Below are 27,029 nucleotides of genomic sequence, written 5' to 3' on the forward strand. Positions count from 1 at the left end.
TCTGGGTTTTATTTATATTTCAGTGAGAAAATTTCACTCATGTAGTTTTTAGTTCACCGTATAATCAATATGATATGAACAGATTTGTTCAGTTCAGTTTGATGAAGTATTTGATCTAAAATCTAATTAAAACTTGAGAAATTTGCAGTGCAGATGTTTACAAAAATTACAATTTCTAAGAGATTTAATGAAAAAAGTCTTTTCTGATGATTTATGGTGCTGAGCAGAAGGATAACTCCTGAGTGAATGGGGACTGTATACTGCTAAAGTAGTTATTCTCTGAAAATCTAAGCTAGCTAACAGGTTCAGAGGTCAGTTTGTTTCTCTCATAGTGCTTTGCTGTAAACGGTGTTCTCCTTTCATGAAGGATGCAGTGTCACTAATGTAGGAGGTAAATAAGGGAGCACTGAAGCTAATTTCTTGTGGCGGCAGCGAAGTGAAATTAGCAGTTAGACCCCAGTCTTACTGTTACTTTGTCGATGCTTTTAATTTGAAAGTCCCCTTTCCTTAGCGGATTTGGCGTCAGCCCGTTTCCCTTGGAGCTCTTTCAGTGTAACACCCGATCATGAATCGGAGACTCGTTCCGACGCGCGAGGACTGCGTGTACACGAGCTGCTACTGGTGAGTCTCGACATACCTGCAACAGGTGACGTGCAGGCTCTGTGTCAGAACATTACTTGGCTCCTGAGAATTGTAAACACACGTCTGGTCAAAGCAGCTGCAACTACAATGATTGGCTAGTTCAGATTTCCGTTTAATTTTTAGCGCAGTTTCTTTAAATTTGTCAGTGAGAGAATAAAAATCACAAGAACATTTAAAGGAATAATAATCCTCCTTTAAACAGTGGTAATATCAGGTTATCAACAAACATACAACCGAACTGTATCGAGGCTTCGAAAAAAATGTGAAACCCATGTCCACAGTGACATCTGCTGGTCAGTTTGACTATCGCCCCATCTTCTTTAAAGGCCCTTTCATTTATTTTTTATTTTTTTAACAGGTCAGTGATCAAACCTTTATCAATATGATTGTTTTCTGCAGTAAATTGCTATGGTAACATACAAATCCACACATTCATTATCAATTTACATTAAGAATGAATACAACAATCATACTAACAACTTTCTTCTTGTATGTGTATCTGTTGCTGTGTGTTAGTTGCAGAGCTATTGCTGAGGTAAAAGACAATCAGCTGACTCCTAGCTGTTTGGGCTCCTGGTAGGCTGCTTCTTCTGATGGGCTGTGACCTCTTGGGCTTCTTTAAGAGAGCCAGCTGATCTTTGACGTCTTTAGCCTGAGTCCTGGCCAAATGCAGCTCCTTCCGCAGCTTGTTGATTTCAGCTATCAGAGTCATGTTTCCTTCATGATTTTGGTGTAGACCTTTTCGTGCTCCTCTGCAGATTTGACCAGCCTCATTTTGAGGCCATTTACTGTCCTCTCCTGTTGCTCACACTGGTGACGCAGCGCCTTCTGAACAGTATCATCTGCATTGGTTCTCTCCACCCTTTCAGTCTGCTGGACATATCGAGCGTATAGCATCTGTATGTTGTCCTTCAGGGTTTTAGGCTCCTGGATGAAGCCCACACAGTTGTCCAGGTCTGATTTCAATCGCTGGAGACGCGTCTCCAAATCTTTGACCTTCTGACTCTCTTTGTACATCTCTGTCTCTGGTCTTCAGTTTGAGCTTCAGCTCAGAGACGGTGAGCTTCAGCTGAGCATTGCTCTTGTCGGTTTGTATCAGCTCTTCCTCCAGCTGACTGATCCGCTCCTTCTTCACACTGATGTCATGTTGCAGAGGCTCAGTTTTCTGCTTTTCAGCTGGAATTCAAGAACAAACTTCTCCAGTTCCTGATTCTTTCTCTCCTTGTCCTGACTGGTCTTTTCATCTCCAGAGATCTGCCTCTTCAGGTCTTCAATGTCACTCTCCAGGGAGCGGATCAGCCCAAGCAGCCTCTGCCGCTCTTGCTTCAGTTTGTTTATATCAGCGCTCCTGATCTGATATGAAAGGCCCTTTCATATCGGACGTGGCGTGTGCTGCGCTCACTGCTAACTAGAGTGAAGGACCCAAAATATGAACATTTGCATCCTCGAAAGAGTGACCTTTGTCCTCTTAGATGCCGAGTCTTGTCCTGTGGAGATGGCTCTTCTGTGTTGTGCCATGCGTTTATGAAGTGGCTGTTTGGTCTCTCCAATGTAGAGGTCTGGGCATTCCTCGCTACACTGTACAGCATACACTACATTGTTAAGTTTGTGTTTAGGAGTTTTGTCTTTGGGATGAACTAGTTTTTGTTTGAGTGTGTTGCTGGGTCTGAAGTAAACTGGGATGTCATGCTTGGAGAAGACTCTCTGGAGTTTTTCTGATACACCGGCTACGTAGGGAATGACAATGTTGTTGCATTTTTCTTTCTTATCCTCCCTCGCTGGTGCCTGATCTTCTTTTCTGTGCATCTTTGCAGACTTGATGAAAGCCCAATTAGAATAACCGCTTGTTTTAATAGCTTCATTAACATGTGTGTGTTCCTTCTTTTTCACTTCAGGCTTAGAGGGAACATGTTCTCCCCGGTGATGTAGGGTCCTAATTACTCCAAATTTGTGTTCCAGAGGGTGGTGGGAGTCAAAGAGGTGGTACTGGTCCGTGTGTGTGGGCTTCCAGTAAACTTCAATGTTGAGGTTTCCATTCTCTTCAATGCGCACGGCGCAGTCCAGGAAAGGCAAACATCGTATCTGTATCTGGAAGGTCGCCGGTTCGATCCCCGGGCTCTCTGTCCTGGCCGTTGTGTCCTTGGGCAAGACACTTTACCCTACCGCCTACTGGTGTTAGCCAGAGGGGCCGATGGCGCGATATGGCAGCCTCGCTTCTGTCAGTCTGTCCCAGGGCAGCTGTGGCTACAACTGTAGCTGCCTCCACCAGTGTGTGAATGTGAGAGTGAATGAATAGTGGCATTGTAAAGCGCTTTGGGTGCCTTGAAAAGCGCTATATAAATCCAATCCATTATTATTATTATTACATCAAAGGACACCATGGTTTCATCTGGATCCAGGGTAAGTTTCTGGACCTTGTCGGTGGAGTTCTTGATGTGATATGTGGTGGTCCCCACCAGAGGTGCTAAAATGGTAGCTAGGTGTTTTGAAATGTTGTAAGTAGCTGAGTTTATGCTGCTAACAATGGGTCTGAGTGGGACACCTTTGTGGATCTTAGGAAGTCCATAAATGCAGGGTATGGCATCCCCTGGGTTTAGGCGATGATATAAAGGGCGCTCAATGATTTTGTCCTTTTCAAGGTCTTGAAGGCAAGCTATAACTTTCTTTTTGTAGCTGCTTGTGGGGTCTCGCTTTAAGGCTTCGTAGGTATTTTTGTCACTGAGGAGAGTAGTGATCTTTGTGTGGTAATCTGTTGTGTTTAGGACCACGGTGCACCTTCCTTTGTCAGCTGGTGATGTTGTGGTCTATGCTCAGGGAAGCGACGGCCTTCTTTTCTTGTATTGTGAGTAGAGCTGGGCGATATGAGATTTTTTCATATCACGATATGTTTTTTTCATTTCAGGCGATAACGATATCTATCACGATATAAGCCAAATAACTATATTTGTAAGATTTAAATGTGCCGTTGCTCACAAGTAAAATGTGAAATAATCAGCAGCTTGTTTTTATTTAAATATTTATTTCCCATAATAAGTTCAACAGGGTAGATGTACTTAAGGAACATGAGACTTTTTCAGATAAATAAAAGGCAAATATTGCAAACTACACAAAAGGCAGCCGCTAAAGCGTTTAAGTTTCAAAATAGAACAAACGAAACAAACTAAATTGTCAATTCCACTTAGAAACAAAATATTAATTCTAAAAATAAATCTTAGTTTGTTTTACAGAAGATCAGACAAAACTGACTAACTTTTGTCAATATCAAATAAACTGAGAACTAAAAGGAAATTCTCAATCTCTCCTTGTTGTATAGCTTAGCTTTTCAAACAGTTTTAACAGTTACTTTAGTCTGACAAAAGCCGAATGACGAATTAGCGCTTCCAGTCAGAGACTGAGGCTACGTCCACACGTACACAGGTATTTTTGAAAACTGAGATTTTCCGTTTTCGTTTTAAAAAATAATCCCGTCCACACATAAAGGCAGAAATGAAGGAAAACGCTGCTATGAACATGCCAAAGCAGCAGGTGGCGCTAGATTCCTAACCGTGCAGAAATGTTGGCCAATCAGAAGTCTAGAAGCCTCGGTGGGAAAAAGTAAACAAAGCTGGGGCATAGAAGCAGAACCGAGTCGTATGTGTGGAGGGACAGTAACTGTGTGTGTATGTAAGCATTTAAACACTGCAGAGAGTAGAATTAACAGTAACAGTATTGTAGAAATCCATTTCACCGAAACAATAACGTGGCGCACAGTGTGACGCATGCACCAGTTTATTGTATTTCCAGACTTGCTTTCGGCACAATTTACAGTGCACGCTACTCTGTTTTTTGTCAGACTTGAAATAGCCGAAATACCTTCACACTACGGAACTTCTATGGCTCTTCCGTTTGACAATCTCTCCGGCATTGGAACCATCATCTGTTTTCTCTTCGGTCACGCTCGGTTGGTTTTTCTAGTCGGCACACTCATTTCCTCCATTACCCGCTGGCTGCTTCCCAAACAAACACACGTGCGGCTTGGCACTTGTGCTGTACGTAACAAGTCACGCGACGTGACGCTGCGGCTGTGATTGGTTCGGCTCTGCGCTACTTAATTTGGATTGGCTGACCTTTTTTTTTTTTTTTTTTTTTTTTAAGAGGACAAGAGCGGCGAGGTCTATCGCGATAGCTTAATTTCTCTATCGAGTAAAAGTTATATCGCGATACATATCGTTATCGTTCTATCGCCCAGCTCTAATTGTGAGGTTAGACGGAGGGACTTTGGCACTGGAGAGGGTGGCTGAAACTTTCATCTTGATTTGCTCTGCTTCTGTTTGTGATAATTTATTAATCCGTATGGCGGTTTCTGTGGCTGTGATGAGGTCCACTATGGGCAACTGTTGAGGAGAAATGGCAAAATGGAGTCCTTTGGCTAGCACTTTCTTTTCAGGTTCAGTGAGATTCCGGTTTGAAAAGTTCTTCATCCCTTTTTTCTGACTGTCCTCAGGTGTGTGTTTTTCTCTGTGTTGTGTAGGTTCTGACTGAGGAGTGAATGTTTTTGATAGCAACGTGTGGAATTGGAGTTAAAGACTTGGTGAAACATTTTCTATTAGCCATCAATAAAAACGATCATATGGATCAGCAGGACACACTAATCCTTCAGAACTTTGAGGAAGTCCTACAGGCTGACTGTCTGTTGCCCTTCTGTCTGTTCTTGTTCTGCAGTGAAGAAAATGTCTGGAAACTCTGTGACTATGTCAGAAAACAGAGAACCGCACCGCTGGAACATCTGTTTGTGATCTTCATCTCCAATGAGACGAGAACGGTGAGAACCAAATGCCAGTATAATGTCAGATTTAAAATGAAGATGATGGATTTTGTAATTGTATCATCAGATCTGCTGCTCTATGTCAATTAATCACCGTCTGGTGGTGAGTTGGAGCAGGTGGTGGGGAAACATTTTATTACAGCGATTGGAACATGCTTGTAGGTATTAAACATAATGCACAGCAGTGGTTTGAATCATATCTATGTAATAGATTCCAATTTGTTTATGTACATGGACAGTCCTCTCCACAGACGTCGCCAAGATTAATTATGGAGTTCCACGGGGTTATGTGATAGGAGCATTAAAAGGCATAGCACATATTTTCTCTGCTATGCAGATCACACCTAACTTTATCTACCCATGAAGCCAGATAAAACAGACCAATTAGTTAAACTGCAGGAATGTCTTAAAGACCTGGATGACCTCTAACTTTTCAGCTTCTGAATTTGGTATCTAACAATATGCTTACTCTGGTTGGCATTACCTTGGTCTCCAACACTGTGAGGAATCTTGGAGTCATTTTTGATCAGGATATATCCTTCAGCATGCATATTAAACCAATACGTAGGACTGCTGTCTTGCACTTCAAGAAGTGGCTAAACTAGCTGCTAAATGTCATGATCTAGAGTCCAGATTGACGCAACAGCATACGGATACACGGAATTCCTGAGGGGTCTGGAAGAAATGACAGCATAGGATTTGTGACAAACTTTTTTTGCTGAAGATTGCCAAGAATGTAAACACACACAGTGAAAGGGCCCACTGAGCTATTATTGTTTGCTTCCTGGAGTACCAGGTTAAAAAGCACATAATATGGCAGGCATAGAAACAAAAAGTAACATATGAAGGCTGGACCGTCTTAAGTTAATCACGACTATACCAAAGAAATACAGAAAAAGAGGAAACCGGTCTGAGAGGTTATGAAGAAACTATTATTTTATATACTTTACAATATAAAGTGCCTTCAGGCAAATGTTGTTGGGATTTGTCGCTATATAAATGAAACTGAATGAAATGCGTCTCCTTCAAAGAGTTGCTGGGCTCTCTCTTAGAGATAGAGTTTGGTTATTCGTGAGGGACTCAGAATACAGCCAACTGCTCCTCCACATTGAAATGAGCCAGTTTGAGGTAGTCCGGGCATCCTGCAAGGATGCCTCCTGGATAACTCCCAGGTGAGTTATTCTGCGCATGAAATGCTAGGAGGAGGCAAATTACATTTCAGAGCTGGGTTAGAAACATCTCAGCGCCCCCCTGGATAAGCTAAAGGAGGTGGCTTGGGTGAGGGCTTCTCTGTTCAGACTGCCGCCCCGTAACCCGAATGCGGATAAGTGGCAAAAAATGGATTAAAGGATGGTTCTGTGAAACACCTGTCATGCTCTTTTAGACATCTGTCATTTAAGTTTTACATATATAGCACCAAATCGCAAAAACAAAAGGTGCCTCCAGGTGCTTTATATTCTTAGGTAAAGACCCTACAATAACACATGAACTTCTGTCACATTCTAAAAACATCCACTTGGTTTTTTAGGTTTTTTGAAACATCTCAGGTGAGGTTCTAAAGCTGATGTTCTGTATTTGTTCTCCTTTGAGGTTCCTCTGTGGAAGCAGAAGTCTGGACACGGAGAGCTGCCGGTTATCTGGGTTTGTGATGTCACTGTTAATACTGTGAGAGCACAGACATAAACACAAATGATGTCAAAATGACATTAAAGATAACATTGTTGTTTCAGGACTACCATGTGATCCTGCTGCAGGCAGATCAATCGGACTCTCTAGTGTATGATCTGGATTCAACGCTCTCGTTTCCCTGTAGCCTGAAGCTTTACGCTGCCCAAGCCTTACGCTCAGAGAGTGACATCAGACCAGAATACCACAGGTAAGACACAGCTGAGCATCATGACAGGAAACTACACACACCTGAGTGACATCATAGTTACAATTTCCCCTTCTGTCTGCCAGGAAGTTTCGTGTGGTTCCTGCTGACAGCTTCCTGTTGAACTTCGCATCTGATCGATCTCACATGAGGAACTCTGATGGATCGTGGAAGATGCCTCCCCCTACGTACGCCCCTATATGCACTGCAGGTCACATGACTTCCCAGTTATTAGCGTGTGTAATCGCGTGTACCATTTAGTTATGATGTCATCATACTGGGCTGCGTTTTCCCCTCAGAGTGCCAGATGAACCTAGATGGTTTCATCAACATGGACCCTGCCATCGGCTGGGGTGTGGTCTTCAGCCTTAACCACTTCCTGCAGAGATACATTGGAAGCACCTCATCAGCCTCATCCTCTTCTTCATCAGCAGCAAGATCGTGGTAGTTGTGGTTTTGAGGTTTTTTTTTCGATTGTGGGCTCCAGATGTTTGAAGTGGAATGAAGAGTCCTCCTGCCAGCTGCTGTCCCACATGACCATGTGAAACGAAATTGGTTCTTGTAACTGTTCACCATTGTCCCACCCCCTTATAAAATGCAAGATATTTTGATAGTTGTTCAGCCAAAAACCATCGATGTACATATGAACATATTGATCATTTGATGACTTATTGGTGAACTTGTTGATCAGAAGAGTGCTTTCACCCCGATCAATAAAACTCTCCATAATGTCTTTGAGCATCTTCAATTCACTGTTAGAATTTAAAAATAAGGAAACAGTAGTAGGTTTCTGTTTGTTTGGGGTACAGTTGGTATGTTTAACATGATTGTCAGTTTCCAGAAATAACATCAGAGGTTTTTGACATCTGCTGCGCCGTTGTCGGGTAGACTAGTGCAGGATTTAGGGACAGCGTTGATGTAGTTCATCACTTGGGCCGCTACAACGAAAATCAGAAGTCAAGGTTGGTTATCATTCGGTTTTCAACAAGATCAGCTTGCGACCAGATCTGGAGAAAAGCTAAAAACTACACCTTCCTGAAGAAAAAACTACCTGAGAGTCACTGAAGATGTCCTCTGCTGACAGAGCACTGCAAGGAAAGAAGGAAAAAGAGCTCACTTTGCCGGGGTCCGTGTGATTATTGAGGGAAAGGAGGTGCACCCACTTCGCCTGAGGATCAAGCAGCACCGGCGCTGATGAGGTATAAAGTTACAGATGTCACATAAGGGATTATCTACAATTTTGAGGTTCAGGCTAAAAGTTGTTAATGTCAGTACTATGTTCACTAAGGGAAGTAAACTGTTCATTATTTTGTGTTAAGGCCACATTGTCTATATCAATTTTTTTCTCTCATTGTCAGGTGTTTAAGAGACACTGTTAAGCGTAAAGCTTTGTTTTTGTTTGCAAATCAACAGAATACTGTCTTTTTTTATTCATCTTTTTCAAGAATCACACTCTGTTTAAAAGGATACTGCTTTTTGGAAAACGCAATGGGACAATGACCTATGGTTTTCAAATGGATCAGGAAGATCGGCAGGAGTTATTACTCTTAAGAACAAATTTAATGGAGGGGGTAACTCTAGCCGGACAAAAACATCTTATTGGATTATTTGCTGATGATGTCATTGTTTTTTTACGAGATCCTGACAAGTGTTTGATGCAACTATTCCATACCTTCGAACACTTATTGGGCTACAAAATTAATGTATCCAAAACACAAATTCTATCATTCAACTATACACCTTCTCAAAAGATTAGAGATGAATATAAACTAAAGTGGCACTTGAATACCATGAAATATTTGGGCATAACCTTGACAAAATCATTATCTGCTATGTTTGACACAAACTACAATCAGGTGGAGGGTAACAAAAGAGACTTAGAACGGTGGTCAACAATACCTACAAATTTTTTACTCTAGAATCCAAATAATAAAGATGAACGTTCTCCCAAGATTGCTTTACATGTTTCAATCACTCCCACTTTCTATACCTCAAAGTAAATTTAAAATATGGGATAAGATGATGTCAAGGTTTATATGGGATGGGAAGAAGCCCAGAACAAGGTTAACAACATTTCAACTCCCGAAGTGTAAGGGAGGGATGGCTTTGCCTAACCTAAGGGAATACTTTTACGCAGCCCAATTTAGACCTCTTGTTTGTTGGTGTAGACCAGATTATGAGGCACGGTGGAAGGAAATTGAGAAAGAAATTGAGGGAAACAAAATTCAAATTTTTATCTCTGACAAACAATGACCTCTTACAAAAGTAGAATGAATCAAATTGTGAAATTTACATTAGACACACAGTAATAGAAAAACATCAGTTAAAAGAACAATTATTTTTGCTGAGATGGTTTAGACACGAAAAAAAAATTAAGCCGGGACAATTGGACCAAACATTCAAACGATGGGAGTTAAAAGGGATTACAGCAGTTTTTACTCTAATGAAAAATGGAACACTACTGAGTTTCCAACAACTAAAAAATAAATACAAATTGGAAAATAGAGATTTTTTTTTAGATATCTGCAAGTAAGGGACTATTGTGTAAAGCAAATAAAGACTGAATGGCTTGAAGAACCATTGGGTGTTATTGGACTAGTAAAAAATTGCTATGAACATAAACAATTCAAAGCAATTTCCACCTTCTATAGATCTTTAGAAGAAGATAGACAGGACACAACCTTTTACCTTAAAAAGAAATGGGAAGCTGAACTTGCCATAACTATAACAGAGAAGGAATGGGTTAGTATGTGTGAAATACAACACAGCACAACGAATTCGCCGTTGTGGAGGGAATTTTGCTGGAAAAATTTGATGCGTTTTTTCATTACATCCAAAATAAAAAGTAAACAGATCTCAAGTCCACAGAAATGTTGGAGACTGTGTGGAGAAACAGAAGCAGATCATTCACATGTATCCTGGAAGTGCATAAAAATTAAAAAGTATTGGGAAGACCTTAAAATGACCATAGATAATAATCTGGGTTATGCACTCCTAAACACCTGTCAAGTGATGTACCTTGGAAACATAAAGGAACAGATACAAAAGGAGGACTTATATCTGGTAAAAATAATTCTAGCCGGAACTAAAAAAGCAATCACAAAGAAGTGGTTACACCCAGACCCTCCTACTCAACAAGATTGGATTAGGATTGTAGAGGGTATCTCAGAGATGGAAAAAAATCACATTCAATATTAGACTGATGGGATGTAAAGATAGACAATGGAGGAAGTGGAAAGCATTCCGAAGTGGCACCAAAAACACACCATAAAAAGAAATTTGATAGGTGGAAAAAGAAATGTAAACTCCAGACTGCATATATGTTCGTTTGTTTGTAATTTTCTTTACTGTATCGTTTTCAATGTTAACTAAAACTAATAAAAATTAAAGTTGAAAAAAAAAAAAGAACAAATTTAATGAGAATGTTATACACTCTGAAGTATACCCCAGTAGGTCATTATGTGTTAGAATTTACCATCAGTGTTGATAATGTCTTTCTTCTTGCCAGTCAGAAAAATACTTTTTGTTGGACGCCCCAGAAACATGCTTTTTGTTCTGATTATCAAATACCCTAATCTTCTGTTACTAGTGTGAGGTGACTTTAATATAATAGATCCTTCCTTAGACAGATGCCTACCTTGCTCAAATAACTCTGCTATAAATACATTTATGCAAAAAATTCTTTTACTAGACATTTGGAGAGTTAAGAACCCTAAAGCCAAACTGTACATGGAATAATAAATCCAGCTCTTCTAAATCCTGTATTGATTTCTGGTTAGTCCCTGATTGCTTAGATAAGAATAACATAATAGTCAATATAATGCCAACTCCACTTACAGAACACAAAGCGGTATCACTTCAGGTTTCTTTAAGTCTTCATGCTGCCCAAGCGCGTAGGAGCTGCTACTAGAAACGTAATAATTCCCTTCTAAAACATGAGACAGGGATTGAAGATATTCTGGTATTGATTAAATGTTTCTGGGATAAATCCCTAGCCAGTCATGTTTACTGTCAAAACTGGGAGCTTTTCAAATTTGAAGCCGCTAAATATTTGAGTATGGCTTTTCAACAGCAAAACAAAGGAAAACTGAAGGAATTAATGTAGTTACAAGGATAACTGCTCCAGAACCGATCGGAAGATGATGAGATTGATTTTGTTTTGCAACAGAATAAATTAAATGACATTTATAAATTGAATGCGGGAGGCTTTATGAGATCAAGGAGATAGATGGTGGTTAGAAGAAGGCAAACAACACTCATCTTATTTTGGCCCTTATGTTCAGAATGCTATTTAAACAATGTACAAAAATGCTAATTGTTCCATCAAATTACATGCCGGTACATCCTTTAGGTTTAAGTTGAACCGTAGTATCAGGCGAGGTTGCCCCATCTCCCTATATTTGTTTCTCATCTGTGCTCAGCTCCTCTCTGACTATATTAAACGTAGTCCCCTGAAAGGCATTACAATTGCAGAAAAGAAAAATTCATTAGTCAGCTTACTGATGATGCCACCCTCTTTTTAAAAAGTGCTTCACAGGTGCAGATAAACATTAACACAACTGATGCTTTTTCTGTAGCTTCAGCACTCCACTTAAACATCGGTAAATGTGAACTGCTTGCCCTCAGAAACTCTACCAGTCCCTCTATTGCTGGCATTCCAGTGAAAGAGTCGATCACTTACCTTGGTAATTAATAAAAGTCAAACCACCAGATACTTCTTCAATTTCAATCCAGTTTGACATAAAACACAACAAAAAACTAAATTCTTGGCTCCAACAGGATTTATCTCTGAAAGGCTTTTCAGTTTTACACACCAAAGCGGAGGGATTATCTCGATTGACTTATGCTGCTTTGTCTCTTGATGTAAATACAGAAACCCTGGTGGATATTGACAGACTCCTTTATAAGAATACAATACATTATATTAAGGGAGCAGTTTATCCAACTCATACCAACATGGTGGAATAAACTTTCTTGACTTTTCTACAGTAAACAATGTGTTTAAAGTAAACTGGATCAAACAATTTCTCAGGAACCCAACATCAATTTGGAACTTTATTCCAAATTAAAAAATAAATAAATTTTAGTCTTTGTTTTATCTTGTAATTACAGTATTGATAAAATCCCCTTAAAACTGTCCAACTTTGCCAACGACCAGATGCTTCTTTCCTGGTCGTTGCTTTATAAACACAACTTTTCTCTGCACAGATACTATATTTGGAACTATATCTATATGTAGATAAAGATATATATCTATATCTATATCTATATATATCTATATATCTATATATATCTATATCTATATCTATATATATATATATATATATATATATATATATATATATATATATATATATATATATATATATATATGGAATAATTTATACTAGGACCTGGAATGGAAGAAAATTTGGACCACACCATTGAAATTCCTGTTAACCAAGAAATTAAAGGAAATATCTTTTAAAATTATTCATAGTTTTTAACCCACCAGAACCTTTCTTGTACGATATAAAAAGACATTGATGCTAACTGTTATTTTTTTTTAACTGTTAGAAGAAAGATATTTCTCTCTTATTTTGATCCTACTTATGCGCTAATCTTTTCTGGCAAGATGTTTGTGCTTTTGTTGTTTCTTTTATCTTATCTTTGTTACGGAAAAATATTGTTTGGCTTTTTTGATTGCCCTGCAAATAGGTCAAACACATTTCATTTGATTAATTTACTAATCTTAATGGCTAAATTTCATATACATGAATCCAAAATTTCTAATGCAAAACCGTCTTTTCAATGCTTTATAAATGAAACCAGACAATATTTTAAAACTATACAACATTCTCATAATATAAAAGCAATAAAACTATAAATTTATGCTCCTTGTTTGGTATCTTGTGATTAGCCTGTGTCTAATTGTTATTACACGAAACCCCCTGACATTGTCTTTTGCTCATTTATATCTGTAATGTTTGAATTGCTAATGAAGTTAAAATAATAATAATAATAATAATCCGCATTACTGCACATCACATCACAGCGCGACAGAACTTTAGGGTTACGTATTGTGCTGACGCCATCAGACCGCGCTGGGCAGCTATCTGCGCAGTTGTGTTTTATCGGATTTGCGGAGTTGTCGCTGCTCTAAGTGAAATAAAGTTCAGGACGTCTGTTTGCAGCCCCGCGGGGAACTCTGAGTTCAACAGCGGGACCAAACAGGCACGGTCCGAGTCAGATCAAGGACCCGAGTCGTAGTTCGTTGTTTTCTTTCTGACGCAGCTAGCAGTTAGCGTCGTTAGCTCAGGTGTGTGCTCGATTTTCGTCTCTCAGATGGAATATCCCGGAGGAGGGGGGGCGGTGCTGAGCAGCGGGAACGTCCCGGCCTTCCTGACCAAATTGTGGACCCTGGTGGAGGACCCGGACACCGACCCGCTCATCTGTTGGAGTCCGGTACGCACGTTAATAGCTAACAGCTAACGCAGACAAGTTTAACTTTAATTACACTGCAGAAACAGACACAACTTTATTTAAACTGGAATGCAGACAGGTTTGTTGACAAACTTTATTTACTGACTAAGGAAAAGAGGTCAGCTCAGTTAGCTTGGCTTCAGTGAGCTATTAAGGCTAACAGATCTCACGTCAGAGGTCAAATGATTTCAGACATCATCAGCTAGTCAGTAAATGATCAGTTGACGGTTGTTTTTCTGACAAACAGATCCCAGCAGCTGTTTTGGTGATTGGCATAAAGCCTGAATTCAAATAAGCTGATGTCACTGTAGTGTCATAGCCCACACAATGTACAGCTGCAGGTGTTAACTACCAGTTGCACTGAAATCAGTCACTTATCACCAAGAGGTCTCCATCTTTATTTTCCTGATTTTTAGGTGGGTTTTTTTTTTTGTTTATTTGTTTTTTTTAATTGCATAACTATTAGGCTCCGCCCACAGCTGAAGGTCATGTAACACCAGATTAAAGATTCTCAAGTGTAATTTCCTAGTGTAGTTTAAAAAGGAAAATGAACCTTTAATCCACGGTTTTCATTACTACCACACCCCCACCTAGATGGCAAAAACAATACTGCGGTCCTTTGCTCTCCAGCCTCCCTGTGAACGTCTCCTAGTTTAACTAGAAACCAAAGTGCCAGATAGTTGCTGGGCTATCAGATGCAGTAATCAACATTTATTTACAACTGCCAGAGAGGAGTTTTGATTATGGCACCAACATGTAAGCACACCTCCTATCTCATAAAGCTTCCGCGGCAGGATATGGCTACATCTGCTTTTCACAACAACCCTGGCTGTGCAGTGCAGGAATGATTTAACTGGCATTAGAAAAATACTCGGTCAACTTTACTGTTATGACATGATATTATTGTGACAAGTTAATACTACCTGAACTTTTCTGGAACTACACTGTAAATATCCAAGTCAACAAAATGTAAGATTTACATTTGGTAGTTTGTGTTTAACCCTTTCACACACAGTGCTCACTACAGTGGACACCTATTCAAAGGCTGTTTTCTTGTATTTGTGTCAGAGTTGATGGTATACTTGCACATAAACCACTACACTGGACACTGATGTGTCACCCCATACCCTGCCACCCATTCCAAATGTCCACCTAAGTGGACATGTAAAAAACTATTTGAAAAATACATGTTTAAGAAATGAAGTTGCAAGATATTTTTTTCATGCCTAAAGATCATTAAAAATACTTAAGAAAAAAAAATCCTGATTGAGGTTGTCATAATTAAGCTAGCTATGTAGCGCTTACTTTTGCTTTAACAACAAACATTTTCTTGTTCTTCACCTCCTTTACATAAAGCTTCCGCGGCAGGATATGGATCACAAGTCCCCAAAATTAATGGGTTCTCTTTATATCGTTGTTTTTCTTCCATGGATAGATGATCCAAATAAAGAGTTCACTTTCATCTGCAGTGTGTGTGTGTTCTGTTTAAATAAGAGTTCCAATCAGTAATCTATTCATCAGTGCCTGATGTGCAAAAAAACCAAAATGTTGAAATAATCAATAAACTGTGAGCTGGTCAGACACAGTCTGCAGGAGAGCAGACAGCTGAGATTAAAGTGTTAGCAGTGTGCTCTGACTTTCAGATCTATTCCTGGAGATTCCTGAGAGCGTAAGAGCGTATATAGTCTCTGTTTTTATCGGTTGATTATAAGGTAAATGGAGTGGTTCTTATACATTCCTTAATACTCAAGTACTCAAAGTGCTTTATACACCATGTCTCATTTACACACATTCATGCGACACTTTTTTCAACCTGCGCGCTTTCTGTCGAACAGTCACACACTAATGAACGCATCGAAGAGCACCCGGACCTCAGGGTTCAGTTTGTGGCCCAAGGAATGGAGCAGAGAGGAATTAAACCACTAACCTTCTGATTAACAGATGACCTGCTTTGCATCCTGAATCACAGCCACCACAATAATACAGATTCTTTTTCTTTTTCTCCTGTTGTATAAGAGTGGTACCAGTTTCCATGTGTTCGACCAGGGGCGGTTTTCCAAAGAAGTTCTCCCAAAGTTCTTCAAGCACAACAACATGGCCTCTTTTATCCGCCAACTCAACATGTGTGAGTAACCAGCAAGGAATCATCAGTGTGTTAGCCCCACCTCTGAATGGTAGCTTGTTCAGAGGTGGGGCTATCACCACTGGTTGTTTTTTTTGTTTTTTTTCATTGATTTATTTTTTGGGAAAGAAGATTCACCCAATCAGGTGTGCTTTGTGAAGAAACATTGAGATATGAGTGAAATGTCTGGTGTTTAGCGGGTTTTCTTTGCTGCTGTAATTATCATAGCAGCAACAACCAGTCATCACAAGGCAAGGTAGCCTGCAGTTAACATAGCAGTTAATGAGAAGATAGCAGTTAATGAGCTAAGCCAGTGCTCCCCAACCTTTGTTGCGCCACAGACTAGTTTATGTCCGACAATATTTTCACGGACTGGTTTTAAAGGTGTTGTGGATAAATACAACAAATAAAACGAGTATCGGTACCCCCCAAAAAAGAACATTTATTCATAACACATGGGAAAAGACCCAGGGAAACAGAGTTAACGATAAAAACGGATAAAAACCACAAATTTCACACCTGAGCCTCAACTCTCGTGGTCCGGTACCAAACGACTCACAGACCGGTACTGGTCTGTGCGCTGGAGGTACCGGTTTGTGTATATCAACTGATCGTTCATCATGATGATCTTTGTGCATGAGCAACTTCTTTTTCTCCATGTCACTGAAGAAGTGCTAGTTGACTGGTATGCTGAAAAGCTGAACTTTTCTCAACACTCAGCAGAACCATCTTTATAAAAAGTAGGATAGAAGAAAAGGACAGGCCCACCTGTGCATGCTCCACCTCTAGCACTGTGCATGCAAAGGCATCTGGACTATGGAAGAGCCAGAAAGAGCAGCTGTGATATTAGCAAGTGTAGCATTGTATTGATGGTGTCCACATCCTTTATTGATGGTGTAATGGTACTTCTCTCAGATGGTTTCCGTAAGGTGGTGCACATTGAGCAGGGTGGTCTGGTGAAACCAGAGAGAGATGACACAGAGTTTCAGCACCCATTCTTCATCAGAGGACAAGAACATCTGCTGGAGAACATCAAACGCAAAGTCACCAACGTATGTAGTGCCTCACACACCAGAGAATACCTAAAAATGCAGACAGGTGATAGACTAAAGGCAGACTCTGCTGGACTTCCTCTGAAAGGTGATGATTCAGAGTGCTGTGTGACATCACAGGATACAGCTAATCAATCATAAATACTTTGTATAGCCCCCTTAATGTGGGGTCAGAGTGGCCTTTAATCTATCGCTGTGCATGTGGTACTACGAACTCAGAACCCAATCTGACCTGTCCTGTCCATCTCCTTGGTAACGGTATGCTGTGATTGGAACAGGTGTCATCAGTGCGTCAGGATGATGCGAAAATCTCAGCAGAGGAAGTGAATAAGATCCTGAACGATGTCCAGTTGATGAAGGGAAAACAAGAAACCATCGACTCCAGGATCGTCACAATGAAACAGTAAGTACCAAACCAGAATCGGGGCTAGAAACCACTCGGCAGTGTTGACTAAAGGCTGATTTTGTATTTCAGTGAGAACGAGGCTCTGTGGAGAGAGGTGGCCAGTCTGAGACAGAAACACACTCAGCAGCAGAAAGTTGTCAACAAGGTACCTGTTCTCACTGTCCACACCTTTCCAATTAGCAGAACTCTGTAAGAATACACCTGATGTGATCCCTCTAAAAATATGAAAACCTCAGGGGAGAGTGATGCCACATAGTTGTCAGACATTATCTTAACATTAATGAACTCTCTGCCTGTCTTTCTCTCTCTCCAGCTCATACAGTTCCTGGTGTCTCTCATTCAGTCCAACAGACTGCTAGGAGTCAAGAGGAAGATGCAAGTGTTTTTTTGATACCATAGATACTACAACAAATGCTACACTGTACACCACAAAATGTTACAATTGTGACTTAGACACTAGATAATTTCAAAGTGCAGATTGGATGCTGTGAGATTTTCTCTGCTAAGAACATTTTCAAGAAAATGTTCCCAGGTGATAAAATGAGGATCCAACTGCCCAAATTTCTGACTTTTGCTTTTATTTTGAAGTACCAGTTCCATTTCCCTCTCATACCTGACCTTAAATTCAGTTTCGTCTGTACATGTTTTGCCATCCATCCATCTTCATCCGCTTTATCCGAGGCCGGGTCGCAGGGGCAGCAGCCTAAGCTGCTACATGTTTTGCATTTTCATTTATTCATTTTAACTCTCTCTGCAGTCCTCTGATGCTCAACGACTCTGGCAACACCCACTCAATGCCCAAATATAGCCGTCCCTTCTCATTGGAGCAGGTAACTTGTCTCTGATTTACATCTTTCACTCAGAGCTGCACAGTCAGCGGTGATTATCTTTCAGAGTGACATTAGCTGATTGTCTAGCTTTAGCTTTGAAAACTAGACTCTTCATATCTACCTGTGCAGATCTTTGTCCTCACTTGGTCACTTGTGCTTTTGTGTTTTTCATTTCAGGCTGCAGCCAATCTCTTCTCAGCTGACACCTCTGTGACTTCAGGACCCATCATTTCTGACATCACAGACATGGCCACATCTGGTTCAGATGAATTGGCTAGTGATTGGACGGACCAAGGGTGAGTACTGATCAGATTAGTCCTGCTTAGTCAGTAAGTGATTGATCCTTCAGAAGTCAGAGTGCATAACCTCCTTGCAGAGAGAGCCAATCAGTCGATATCAAAGAGGAGCCGTCCAGTCCAGAGGTGGAGGTGTGTCCTGTTCTGGAGGAAGTGGCTGCACCAGTGGACACGCCCTTCTCCCCCACCACCTTCATTAACTCCATCCTAGAGGAGAATGAGCCACCCACCCCAGTCACCTCCACGAGCAGTGCTCCCACTGGTAGACATTAAGTTTGTGGTTAGCAGTTTGATTCCTGTTCAGAGCATTTCTGGTAAATAAAAATCTTTCTCTCAGCAGCCAGTCCCATTGTGGTGATGAGCCCCGTCTCCACTGGCCCCCTGTCTTCTGCCTCATCCACCCAATCACTCACCTCTGTTACCACAGCAAACACAGCCCCCAGCACAACAGCACCTCAGAAGAAATGTCAAGCCATCGCCTGTATTGACAGGTAAGTGTGACTACACCAGTATGCAGTTGTGAAACATTCATAGAGACTTCTAATAGAGTTAGTACCACCTGCAATGAACAACTATGAGTGTTTACCAAGAGTTAGCCCAAGTATTTCCCCAACAGTGGCCCTGCTCTGACTAAAGCTGAAACTGTGTTCGAGGTTGCAAAGAGCTGCCCAACAAACCGTCTCAGTAGACTGTCTATTAAACTGTCCTCAGTCCACCCTTACGCTGGGGAAGGCGTCACCCTTTACTGACAGCTTCCCCAGCATCTCTCCAGAAACTGCCCCAACAAACACCTGCAGCTTCCCTGAACAGCTGCCCCACCCCCTGCATCCGTCACCTTGACATTCTGAGTGTCTTTCTGAAAAGTGTCTTTCAGACAGGATACTGAAAGTGTTCTGCTGAATGCAGATTGCAAGCTTGTGTCAGGAGTGTGCGAGTTAGACCTCAGTCTGAAGTTTGTGCTACAAGTTTAGGAACCTCCTCCTATTCAGCCCACTTGAATAGCAAGTGCAGCGCTGCCTTATCTGAAAGCCTCTTAACTAACCATGGTGTGGTTTCAGTTTGTCTTACATTTAAGGTGATGGTCCTGTTGCAGGACAAGTGTGTCATTAAAACCCCTGTGCTTCCTTCAGACCACGCCCCATTCCCTCTGCAGGTGGACTCCCACCTGATGTTTGGCGGTTCCTCTCAGCACAACCTGACAAGTGAATCACTAACTCTACAAACAATTATTGATTTGTAAATATTTGTAAAGTTTTGAAGTCTTCTGGTGACATTCTGCATTTTCTTCTTGTCAAATGTGTGAGGTCCAGATCAGCTTCTTTAGCTGATCAGATGTCAGAGGTCATGAGATAGTTAATTGATTATATTTGGTCAATATTAAGTGCAGAAGTAAGCAATCCGGTCAACAGGTCAAAAAAGGTTTCTTAGGTGGCTCACAGCAGGAAATGTTTCAGGCATGTTCTGACTACAGGAAATACTGTGTGTGGCCACAGTGAGGGGTGGAGCCTTTGCATAAGATTATTAACAGCAGAGAACTGGCAGGTTCAAACTGAGCTCACCTGTATGGAACAGTTGAGATGCAGATCATGTATTTATTTGGATCTCTGCAGACATAAAGGAAAATGTAGAATAACGGCAGACATGTGACCTAACATCAGACCTGTCTCACCTGTGTGCCTCAGGTCTGAGCTTTTGGATCATGTGGATACTATCGACAGCGGCTTAGAGAACCTGCAGAACATACTCAACACACAGACGTTCTCCTTGGATACAGTTCCATTTATTGAGGTTAGTCTGACTTCTTGTTACCACCTCACATTATTATCACTTGTGTTTGTGTGTCACTAACTGTGTGTGCGTGTGTGTGGGTGCTTAGTTTTTCAGTTCATCTGGCTCGCCTGCAGACTTTGACCTCGACAGTTTGGACAACGTGAGTTGCAAATTTCACATTCTTTGGTCTGCTGTTTCAAAAATAAGAGCGTACTGTTGCCGATGATGTCAGACCTGTCTCACTGATGTTACCGTTTCCCACTAGCTGCTGTCTGATGAAGCTCCTAAGGGAAGTGAAGAAAGCGGAACGGGTGAGTCATGCCTTCAGTAAGTTGCTGCTCCATCCACCTGTCTGTTGTCATGTCATGACACTGTGCTGCTCTCTGATTGGTGCAGGAAAGCAGCTGGTTCAGTATACACCTGTCCAAACGTCTGAATCTGACAGCGGGGCTGACCTGCCAGCGCTGCTGGAGTTGGAAACTGAGCCATTTCTCAGCTCTGACCCCCACACCGAGGACCCAGGCATCACCTTGTTGAACCATGGCAATCTGGACTCCAACCTCTGACCTCTCGAGTAACCATAGCAATGTGACACCTGAGCACTGACTCAGTTGCAGCAATAGATGAGAACAGTCGATAGGTCAAAGGTTGTGTTTTTATTACACAGATGTTATTGATATTAATCTGTCTTCTTCTTCTACTCTTGTTCTTTTCTTCTTTGTTGAAGCTTAAATGGAAGCCTTTGTTGCTGTTGAATGCATGTTGAAGTCAGATTTTATGGTCGTCTTTATTTTCTTGTGTAAAATAGATTGAAAAGAATCAGAATATTTTTGGAGTTTTATCAACAAGTGCTGTGCGACCTGACTGACTGCCCACCCATATGAAAGAGCCATGTGGATCAGTGTTATTTCTCATTAGTTTGTTTCCATCAGTTTATATTACTATTATATTCAGTTAGTTCCCGAAACATGAGTTCACATCACTGCTCACTGCTGTGTCCCCATGTTTCAGAAATAATGCAGAGACATGTCTGAGATGGTATGAGCGCCTTTTTTGACTTGTATATTAGAGATGCTTTGGATCAGATTTGAGATTCTTGTCTGCAGAAGCTTCATGGATGGAACTCTGAAGGTAACCAAATGATGGTCCGTGCTGCCAATTGTGTTTGTGTTTGCAAGGCCAGTTTAAGGAAACTTTGTTTGAATTTGTCGGGGTTGCACGTTGTTATGTCATCAGACACAGGGTTAACATTCCTCACAGCTTCACTTGGTTAAAGTTTAAACAAAGGCCGAGATCTTAACCACATCTCAGGCTCAGTGCTGTGATACAGGGCTCATCTGTGATGTCGTCATTCTTACTGAGCAGCTTTTCTGTATGCTAAGTCACCTGTGGCTCACCTGAACCAGTCGTCTCTTTGATGGCTAAGAAACACCTGAAGTCCTGAGGATATTTTATTGGTCACATGGTCAGAGCTGAACAAACAGAAAGCTCCCTTCAGTATTAACACATCTGTTAATATAGTACAATTATATTTAAGGCAAGTGGTAAATCCACCCGAGTCCTCCAGGCTAACATGATGGCGCTCCACGTGTAGAGAGGACAAAGACGGGGTCAAAGGGCAGATGAAATGTTGATGTATTCTGAGTGTAAAATTTTGATTCAATAAAATGTTTTTAAACAGCAGCATGTGAATGAATGACTGGTTGATTTAAATCAAACTGTGAGGATGTCATAAGGTTGGTAATACTGCGTTGTCTCTACAAAGTGAAATGAATGTGTGAGTAAGCTAAATCACCACGTTAACTGATGCTGAACAGATCACCTGGTCAGGAGCAGGTAAAGTTCAGAGTTTCAGTTTAACATCAACTATGTTTATTTCCAGCATGTTTTCAGCCTGATAGATTATCTGTTAGGAAACCATGTTTTATAGTAAGCGCTACTTTTCTAACAACAGTCAGTGAAGCTCAGCTGTAAAGTTAGCTCAGACCTTTTACCCCCTGCAGCTACTAGAATAGAACACACAAGAAATATCTTTTCAGTCAGTCAAAATTAATTTGATTTCCATGTTTGCTATATCTGGCTGTGGAACAGGAAGCTTAAATGTATCAGTCCAGATCCAGTTTAAAGCATAGCTTTTGTCTTTCACATTTGCACATTCTTTGACATACACAGCAGCACTGTGAGAAAATGATGTAAATAAATTTGGTGAACATTTACTTCATCAAGAGGGAGGAAGGTACTCACAGATGGACTGTATTGTATGCAGAGACTGCAATCTAAAAGGTGGTGTTAGAGGAGAATGTAGTTAGACATATGATGGTAATGTGTAGGATGCCCACTTTGAGCAGTTTGGATACAGAGAGGTGAGGTAAGATTGGGCACGTGCAGAGGAGGAAGAATGGATACACTGGACAAAGGAGGATGAAGATGGAGCTGCTAGGCACAAGGAGAATAGAAAGACCTCAGAGGAGGTTCATGGATGTAGAGAGGGAGGACTGTTGTGACAGAGGAGAATGCTGGGATAGGAGGACATGGAGGCAGATAATCCGCTGTTAAGACCCCTGGAGCAACTGAAATAAGTGCAGACATGGTTTAAAAATAATATTCTGGTAAAAGTTAAAGAAGTGATTCAATGTCTTTACTCAAGTAAAAGTAAAAAAGAAGTTCTGCAACGCTAACTGAACCTTGTGCTATAATAATACAATAAAATCATATTAGTTAGATGGAAATGCAAACATAATTTCAGTCTAAATTCTAATAAAAACAATTCTAATAAATGTACTCAGGTTGAATCAATTATGTAAGTAAGTATGTAAAATTTTATTTATATAGCATGTTTCTAGATAAAAGATCACAAAGTGCTTCACAAGGTATAAAACAAAAACAGTCAAAAGTTAACAGAGGTCAGTAATTTGCACCAGAGGTACACTTCAACTGTGAGAGACAGAATGTGAAAAAAAAATCCATGAATCCACATGGTAGGATTTGTAAAGAATTTATTCGTAAATTAGGGTGGAAAATAAGTATTTGGTCACCTCAAACAAGGAAAATCTCTGGCCCTCACAGACCTGTAACGTCTTCTGTAAGACGCTTTTCTGTCCCCCACTCGTTACCTGTATGAATGGCACCTGTTTGAACTCATCATCTGTATAAAAGACACCTGTCCACAGCCTCAAACAGTCAGACTCCAAACGCCGCCATGGCCAAGACCAAAGAGCTTTCGAAGGACACCAGGAAAAGTATTGTAGACCTGCACCAGACTGGGAAGAGTGAATCTACAATAGGCAAGCAGCTTGGTGTGAAAAAATCAACTGTGGGAGCAATCATCAGAAAATGGAAGACATACAAGACCACTGATAATCTCCCTCGATCTGGGGCTCCACGCAAGATCTCATCCCGTGGGGTCAAAATGATCATGAGAACGGTGAGCAAAGATCCCAGAACCACACGGGGGGACCTGGTGAATGACCTGCAGAGAGCTGGGACCAAAGTAACAAAGGTCACCATCAGTAACACACTACAACGGCAGGGAATCAAATCCCGCAGTGCCAGACGTGTTCCGCTGCTGAAGCCAGTGCATGTCCAGGCCCGTCTGAAGTTTGCCAGAGAGCACATGGATGATACAGCAGAGGATTGGGAGAATGTCATGTGGTCAGATGAAACCAAAGTAGAACTTTTTGGTATAAACTCAACTCGTCGTGTTTGGAGGACGAAGAATACTGAGTTGCATCCCAAGAACACCATACCTACTGTGAAGCATGGGGGTGGAAACATCATGCTATGGGGCTGTTTTTCTGCCAAGGGGACAGGACGACTGATCCGTGTTAAGGACAGAATGAATGGGGCCATGTATCGTGAGATTTTGAGCCAAAACCTCCTTCCATCAGTGAGAACTTTGAAGATGAAACGAGGCTGGGTCTTCCAACATGACAATGATCCAAAACACACCGCCCGGGCAACAAAGGAGTGGCTCCGTAAGAAGCATTTGAAAGTCCTGGAGTGGCCTAGCCAGTCTCCAGACCTCAGTCTCCAGCCCTGAGTGAGGACTCAGGGCTGTGTGTCGGACAGGGTCGTCTGCAGTACGGGGGCCCCACAGGGAACGGTTCTGGCTCCGTTCCTCTTCACCATCTACACTGCAGACTTCTCCCACAATTCCACCCAGTGCTTCCTGCAGAAGTTCTCTGATGACTCTGCAATAGTCGGCCTCATCACTGATGGGGACGACAAGGAGTACAGAGGTCTGACCCAAGACTTTGTGGACTGGTGCCAGCTGAACTACCTCCAGATCAACGCCAGTAAAACCAAGGAACTGGTGGTAGACTTCCGCAGGCACAAGCATTCTCCACTGCAACCACTGAACATCCAAGGTATGGACATTGAGGCTGTGGACAGCTACAGGTACCTTGGTGTTCATCTGAACAATAGACTGGACTGGACTCATAACTCAGACGCCCTCTACAGGAAAGGGCAGAGCAGGCTGTACCTGCTGCGGAGACTCAGGTCGTTTGGAGTGGAGGGCCCACTCCTGAAGAAATTCTATGACTCTGTTGTGGCTTCTGCTATCTTTTATGGCGTGGTCTGCTGGGGCGGCAGCATCTCTGCTGGGGACAGGAAGAGACTGAACAGGGTGATCCGAAGGGCCAGCTCTGTTCTAGGATGCCCTCTGGACCCAGTGGAGGTGGTGAGTGACAGGAGAACGGCGGCTAAGCTGTCATCCCTGATGGACAACATCTCCCACCCCATGCAGCAGACTGTGACAGCACTGAGCAGCTCCTTCAGTGGGAGACTGCGGCACCCACGGTGTGGGACGGAGAGATTTCGCAGGTCTTTCCTCCCCACTGCTGTCAGACTCCATAATAAAGACTTTAACTGATCAAGCACACACATCCATACATATGCAATAATACTAAGTGCAATAATCCTTTCTGTCATCGTTGTATTTTTACTCAGTTGTATATAGTATTTGTATTCTATTTTTATCTTATTGTATATTTATTTTATTTTATTCTACTGTATATAGTATTTTATTTTATTTTATTCTATTCTGTACAGTTGTGTACTGTATTTATTCTTATTGTATTCTAATTTTTGCCTCATAACTTTTGCACTGTCCACTTCCTGCTGTGACAAAACAAATTTCCCACGTGTGGGACTAATAAAGGTTATCTTATCTTATCTTATCAACCCCATAGAAAATCTGTGGCGGGAGTTGAAAGTCCGTGTTACTCGGCGACAGCCCCAAAACATCACTGCTCTCGAGAAGATCTGCATGGAGGAATGGGCCAAAATACCAGCTACCGTGTGTGCAAACCTGGTAAAGACCTATAGTAAACGTTTGACCTCTGTTATTGCCAACAAAGGTTATGTTACAAAGTATTGAGTTGTATTTTTGTTATTGTCCAAATACTTATTTTCCACCCTGATTTACGAATAAATTCTTCACAAATCCTACCATGTGGATTCATGGATTTTTTTTTTTTTTTTTTTTTTTTTTTTTTTTCACATTCTGTCTCTCACAGTTGAAGTGTACCTCTGGTGCAAATTACTGACCTCTGTCATCATTTTAGGTGGGGGAACTTGCACAATCGGTGGCTGACTAAATACTTTTTTGCCCCACTCTATATGCTGAATAACAAGCAGGCCCTGATCACAAGACCTCAGGGACCTACTATAGGGACATAGGGCTGTAAAAGGTCAATAATGTCGGCTGGTGCTTGTCCTTGAAGAGCTTTAAATGTCAGAACCAGTGTCTTAAAATGGACTCTGAATTCAGCGGGGAGCCAGTGCAGCTGTATAAGCAATGGTGTTACATGAGAGTACTTAGATGTTTTTGTCAGAATCCTTGCTGCAGCATTTTGGACAATCTGCAGACGCTCCGGGGAGTTTTTGTTTACACATGTAAACAGTGAATCACAGTAGTCCAATTACGATGAAATGAATGCACGAATAACAATCTCCAGTTCAGAATGAGATACCATAGGGCTCAATTTAGAAATGTTTCTTAAATGATAGAAGCAGGATGTAGAACATGAGCAGAGAAAATTAAGGAGAATTTACAATCGCCTACATTGTAGAGGGTGACTTTGCCTCCAAACCTAAACAGGAAGATGAGTAAAGCAAATGGTTACAGTGGGATGAAGAACGTCTGGTGTTGTGGTGTTGTTCACGGGTCTAAAATCCTGTACCATTCATCTACCCTTACCTGGGCCCATAAAGACGGGAAATATTGGCATATTCCATGATGACTGATATGGGATGATCATGCTGGCCTCCAGTAATCTGTTTATAGTGTCATACTGGGGTCACCAGACCAGACCTTCACCAGGGTTCAGGGTGATGTGGACCTGGGCTGTGTCAACTAGATGGACATCATGTGGCGTGGTGGTCCAGATAGCAGAAGAAATGGAGTCTAAGAAACCTGGGGTTGTTCTTATTTTCTTCAATCAGTGATGAATAATAAGATTTATTCAGAGCTCACAAAATCCAGGACGACAGTTTAGTCACCAGTTTGGGCAAAAGACAAATTCTCAGTTTTGATGTTCAACAAACACATTTATTACAGAATTTTTAAACCATGTTTTACAATGAACATGTCACTTCCTTTTTGTCATCAGATCAAATCTGAATCAGCACACTGTTGAGACTAATTTTCTTTACTTTCCCTCCATGATTCTCTAAGACAAAATAAATGTCTATAAACCGACATTTTTAAATATTAAAAAAACAAACAAACAAAAAAACACCTGCTTCCATTCACTGGAGGGGCCTACAG

At 41.3% G+C, this 27,029-nt stretch overlaps 2 protein-coding genes across 5 annotated transcripts; both read left to right on the top strand.

Moving 5' to 3' along the window:
• The first annotated feature begins 563 nt into the window (after positions 1-563).
• Positions 564-8,037, top strand: ntaq1 (N-terminal glutamine amidase 1). 2 transcript variants are annotated; one of them, XM_085346778.1, is made up of 6 exons: positions 564-621; positions 5,344-5,443; positions 7,037-7,087; positions 7,177-7,322; positions 7,406-7,530; positions 7,619-8,037. In XM_085346778.1, exons 1-6 carry the CDS (start codon positions 566-568, stop codon positions 7,765-7,767), a joined length of 627 nt encoding a protein of 208 aa, XP_085202904.1. In that variant the 5' UTR covers positions 564-565; the 3' UTR covers positions 7,768-8,037. The 2 variants fall into 2 exon arrangements, with proteins under 2 accessions (XP_085202904.1, XP_085202905.1); XM_085346779.1 differs by having other exon boundaries at positions 7,406-7,507; positions 7,619-7,761.
• A 5,372-nt stretch (positions 8,038-13,409) lies between these two features.
• On the top strand, positions 13,410-21,934 carry hsf1 (heat shock transcription factor 1). 3 transcript variants are annotated; one of them, XM_085345911.1, is made up of 15 exons: positions 13,410-13,763; positions 15,798-15,906; positions 16,819-16,955; positions 17,234-17,358; positions 17,431-17,506; positions 17,675-17,736; positions 18,119-18,191; positions 18,369-18,487; positions 18,568-18,749; positions 18,825-18,978; positions 19,618-19,689; positions 20,170-20,275; positions 20,364-20,417; positions 20,523-20,568; positions 20,654-21,934. In XM_085345911.1, exons 1-15 carry the CDS (start codon positions 13,644-13,646, stop codon positions 20,821-20,823), a joined length of 1,605 nt encoding a protein of 534 aa, XP_085202037.1. In that variant the 5' UTR covers positions 13,410-13,643; the 3' UTR covers positions 20,824-21,934. The 3 variants fall into 3 exon arrangements, with proteins under 3 accessions (XP_085202037.1, XP_085202038.1, XP_085202039.1); XM_085345912.1 differs by having other exon boundaries at positions 18,828-18,978; XM_085345913.1 differs by lacking the exon at positions 19,618-19,689.
• Positions 21,935-27,029: the final 5,095 nt, after the last annotated feature.

The sequence above is a fragment of the Diplotaxodon limnothrissa genome, linkage group LG22, assembly GCF_057381915.1.
Source record: "Diplotaxodon limnothrissa isolate DT_005_m linkage group LG22, D_limnothrissa_male_GT1.1, whole genome shotgun sequence".
Taxonomy (NCBI): Eukaryota; Metazoa; Chordata; class Actinopteri; order Cichliformes; family Cichlidae; genus Diplotaxodon; species Diplotaxodon limnothrissa.

Coding starts and splice junctions, on each gene's coding strand:
- ntaq1 (XM_085346778.1), top strand. CDS start 566: ATGAATCGGAGACTCGTTCCGACGCGCGAGGACTGCGTGTACACGAGC. Junction 622..5,343: donor GTGTACACGAGCTGCTACTG/GTGAGTCTCGAC, acceptor CTTGTTCTGCAG/TGAAGAAAATGTCTGGAAAC. Junction 7,531..7,618: donor CGCCCCTATATGCACTGCAG/GTCACATGACTT, acceptor TTTTCCCCTCAG/AGTGCCAGATGAACCTAGAT.
- hsf1 (XM_085345911.1), top strand. CDS start 13,644: ATGGAATATCCCGGAGGAGGGGGGGCGGTGCTGAGCAGCGGGAACGTC. Junction 18,488..18,567: donor AGTGATTGGACGGACCAAGG/GTGAGTACTGAT, acceptor ACCTCCTTGCAG/AGAGAGCCAATCAGTCGATA. Junction 19,690..20,169: donor CTCTCAGCACAACCTGACAA/GTGAATCACTAA, acceptor TGTGTGCCTCAG/GTCTGAGCTTTTGGATCATG.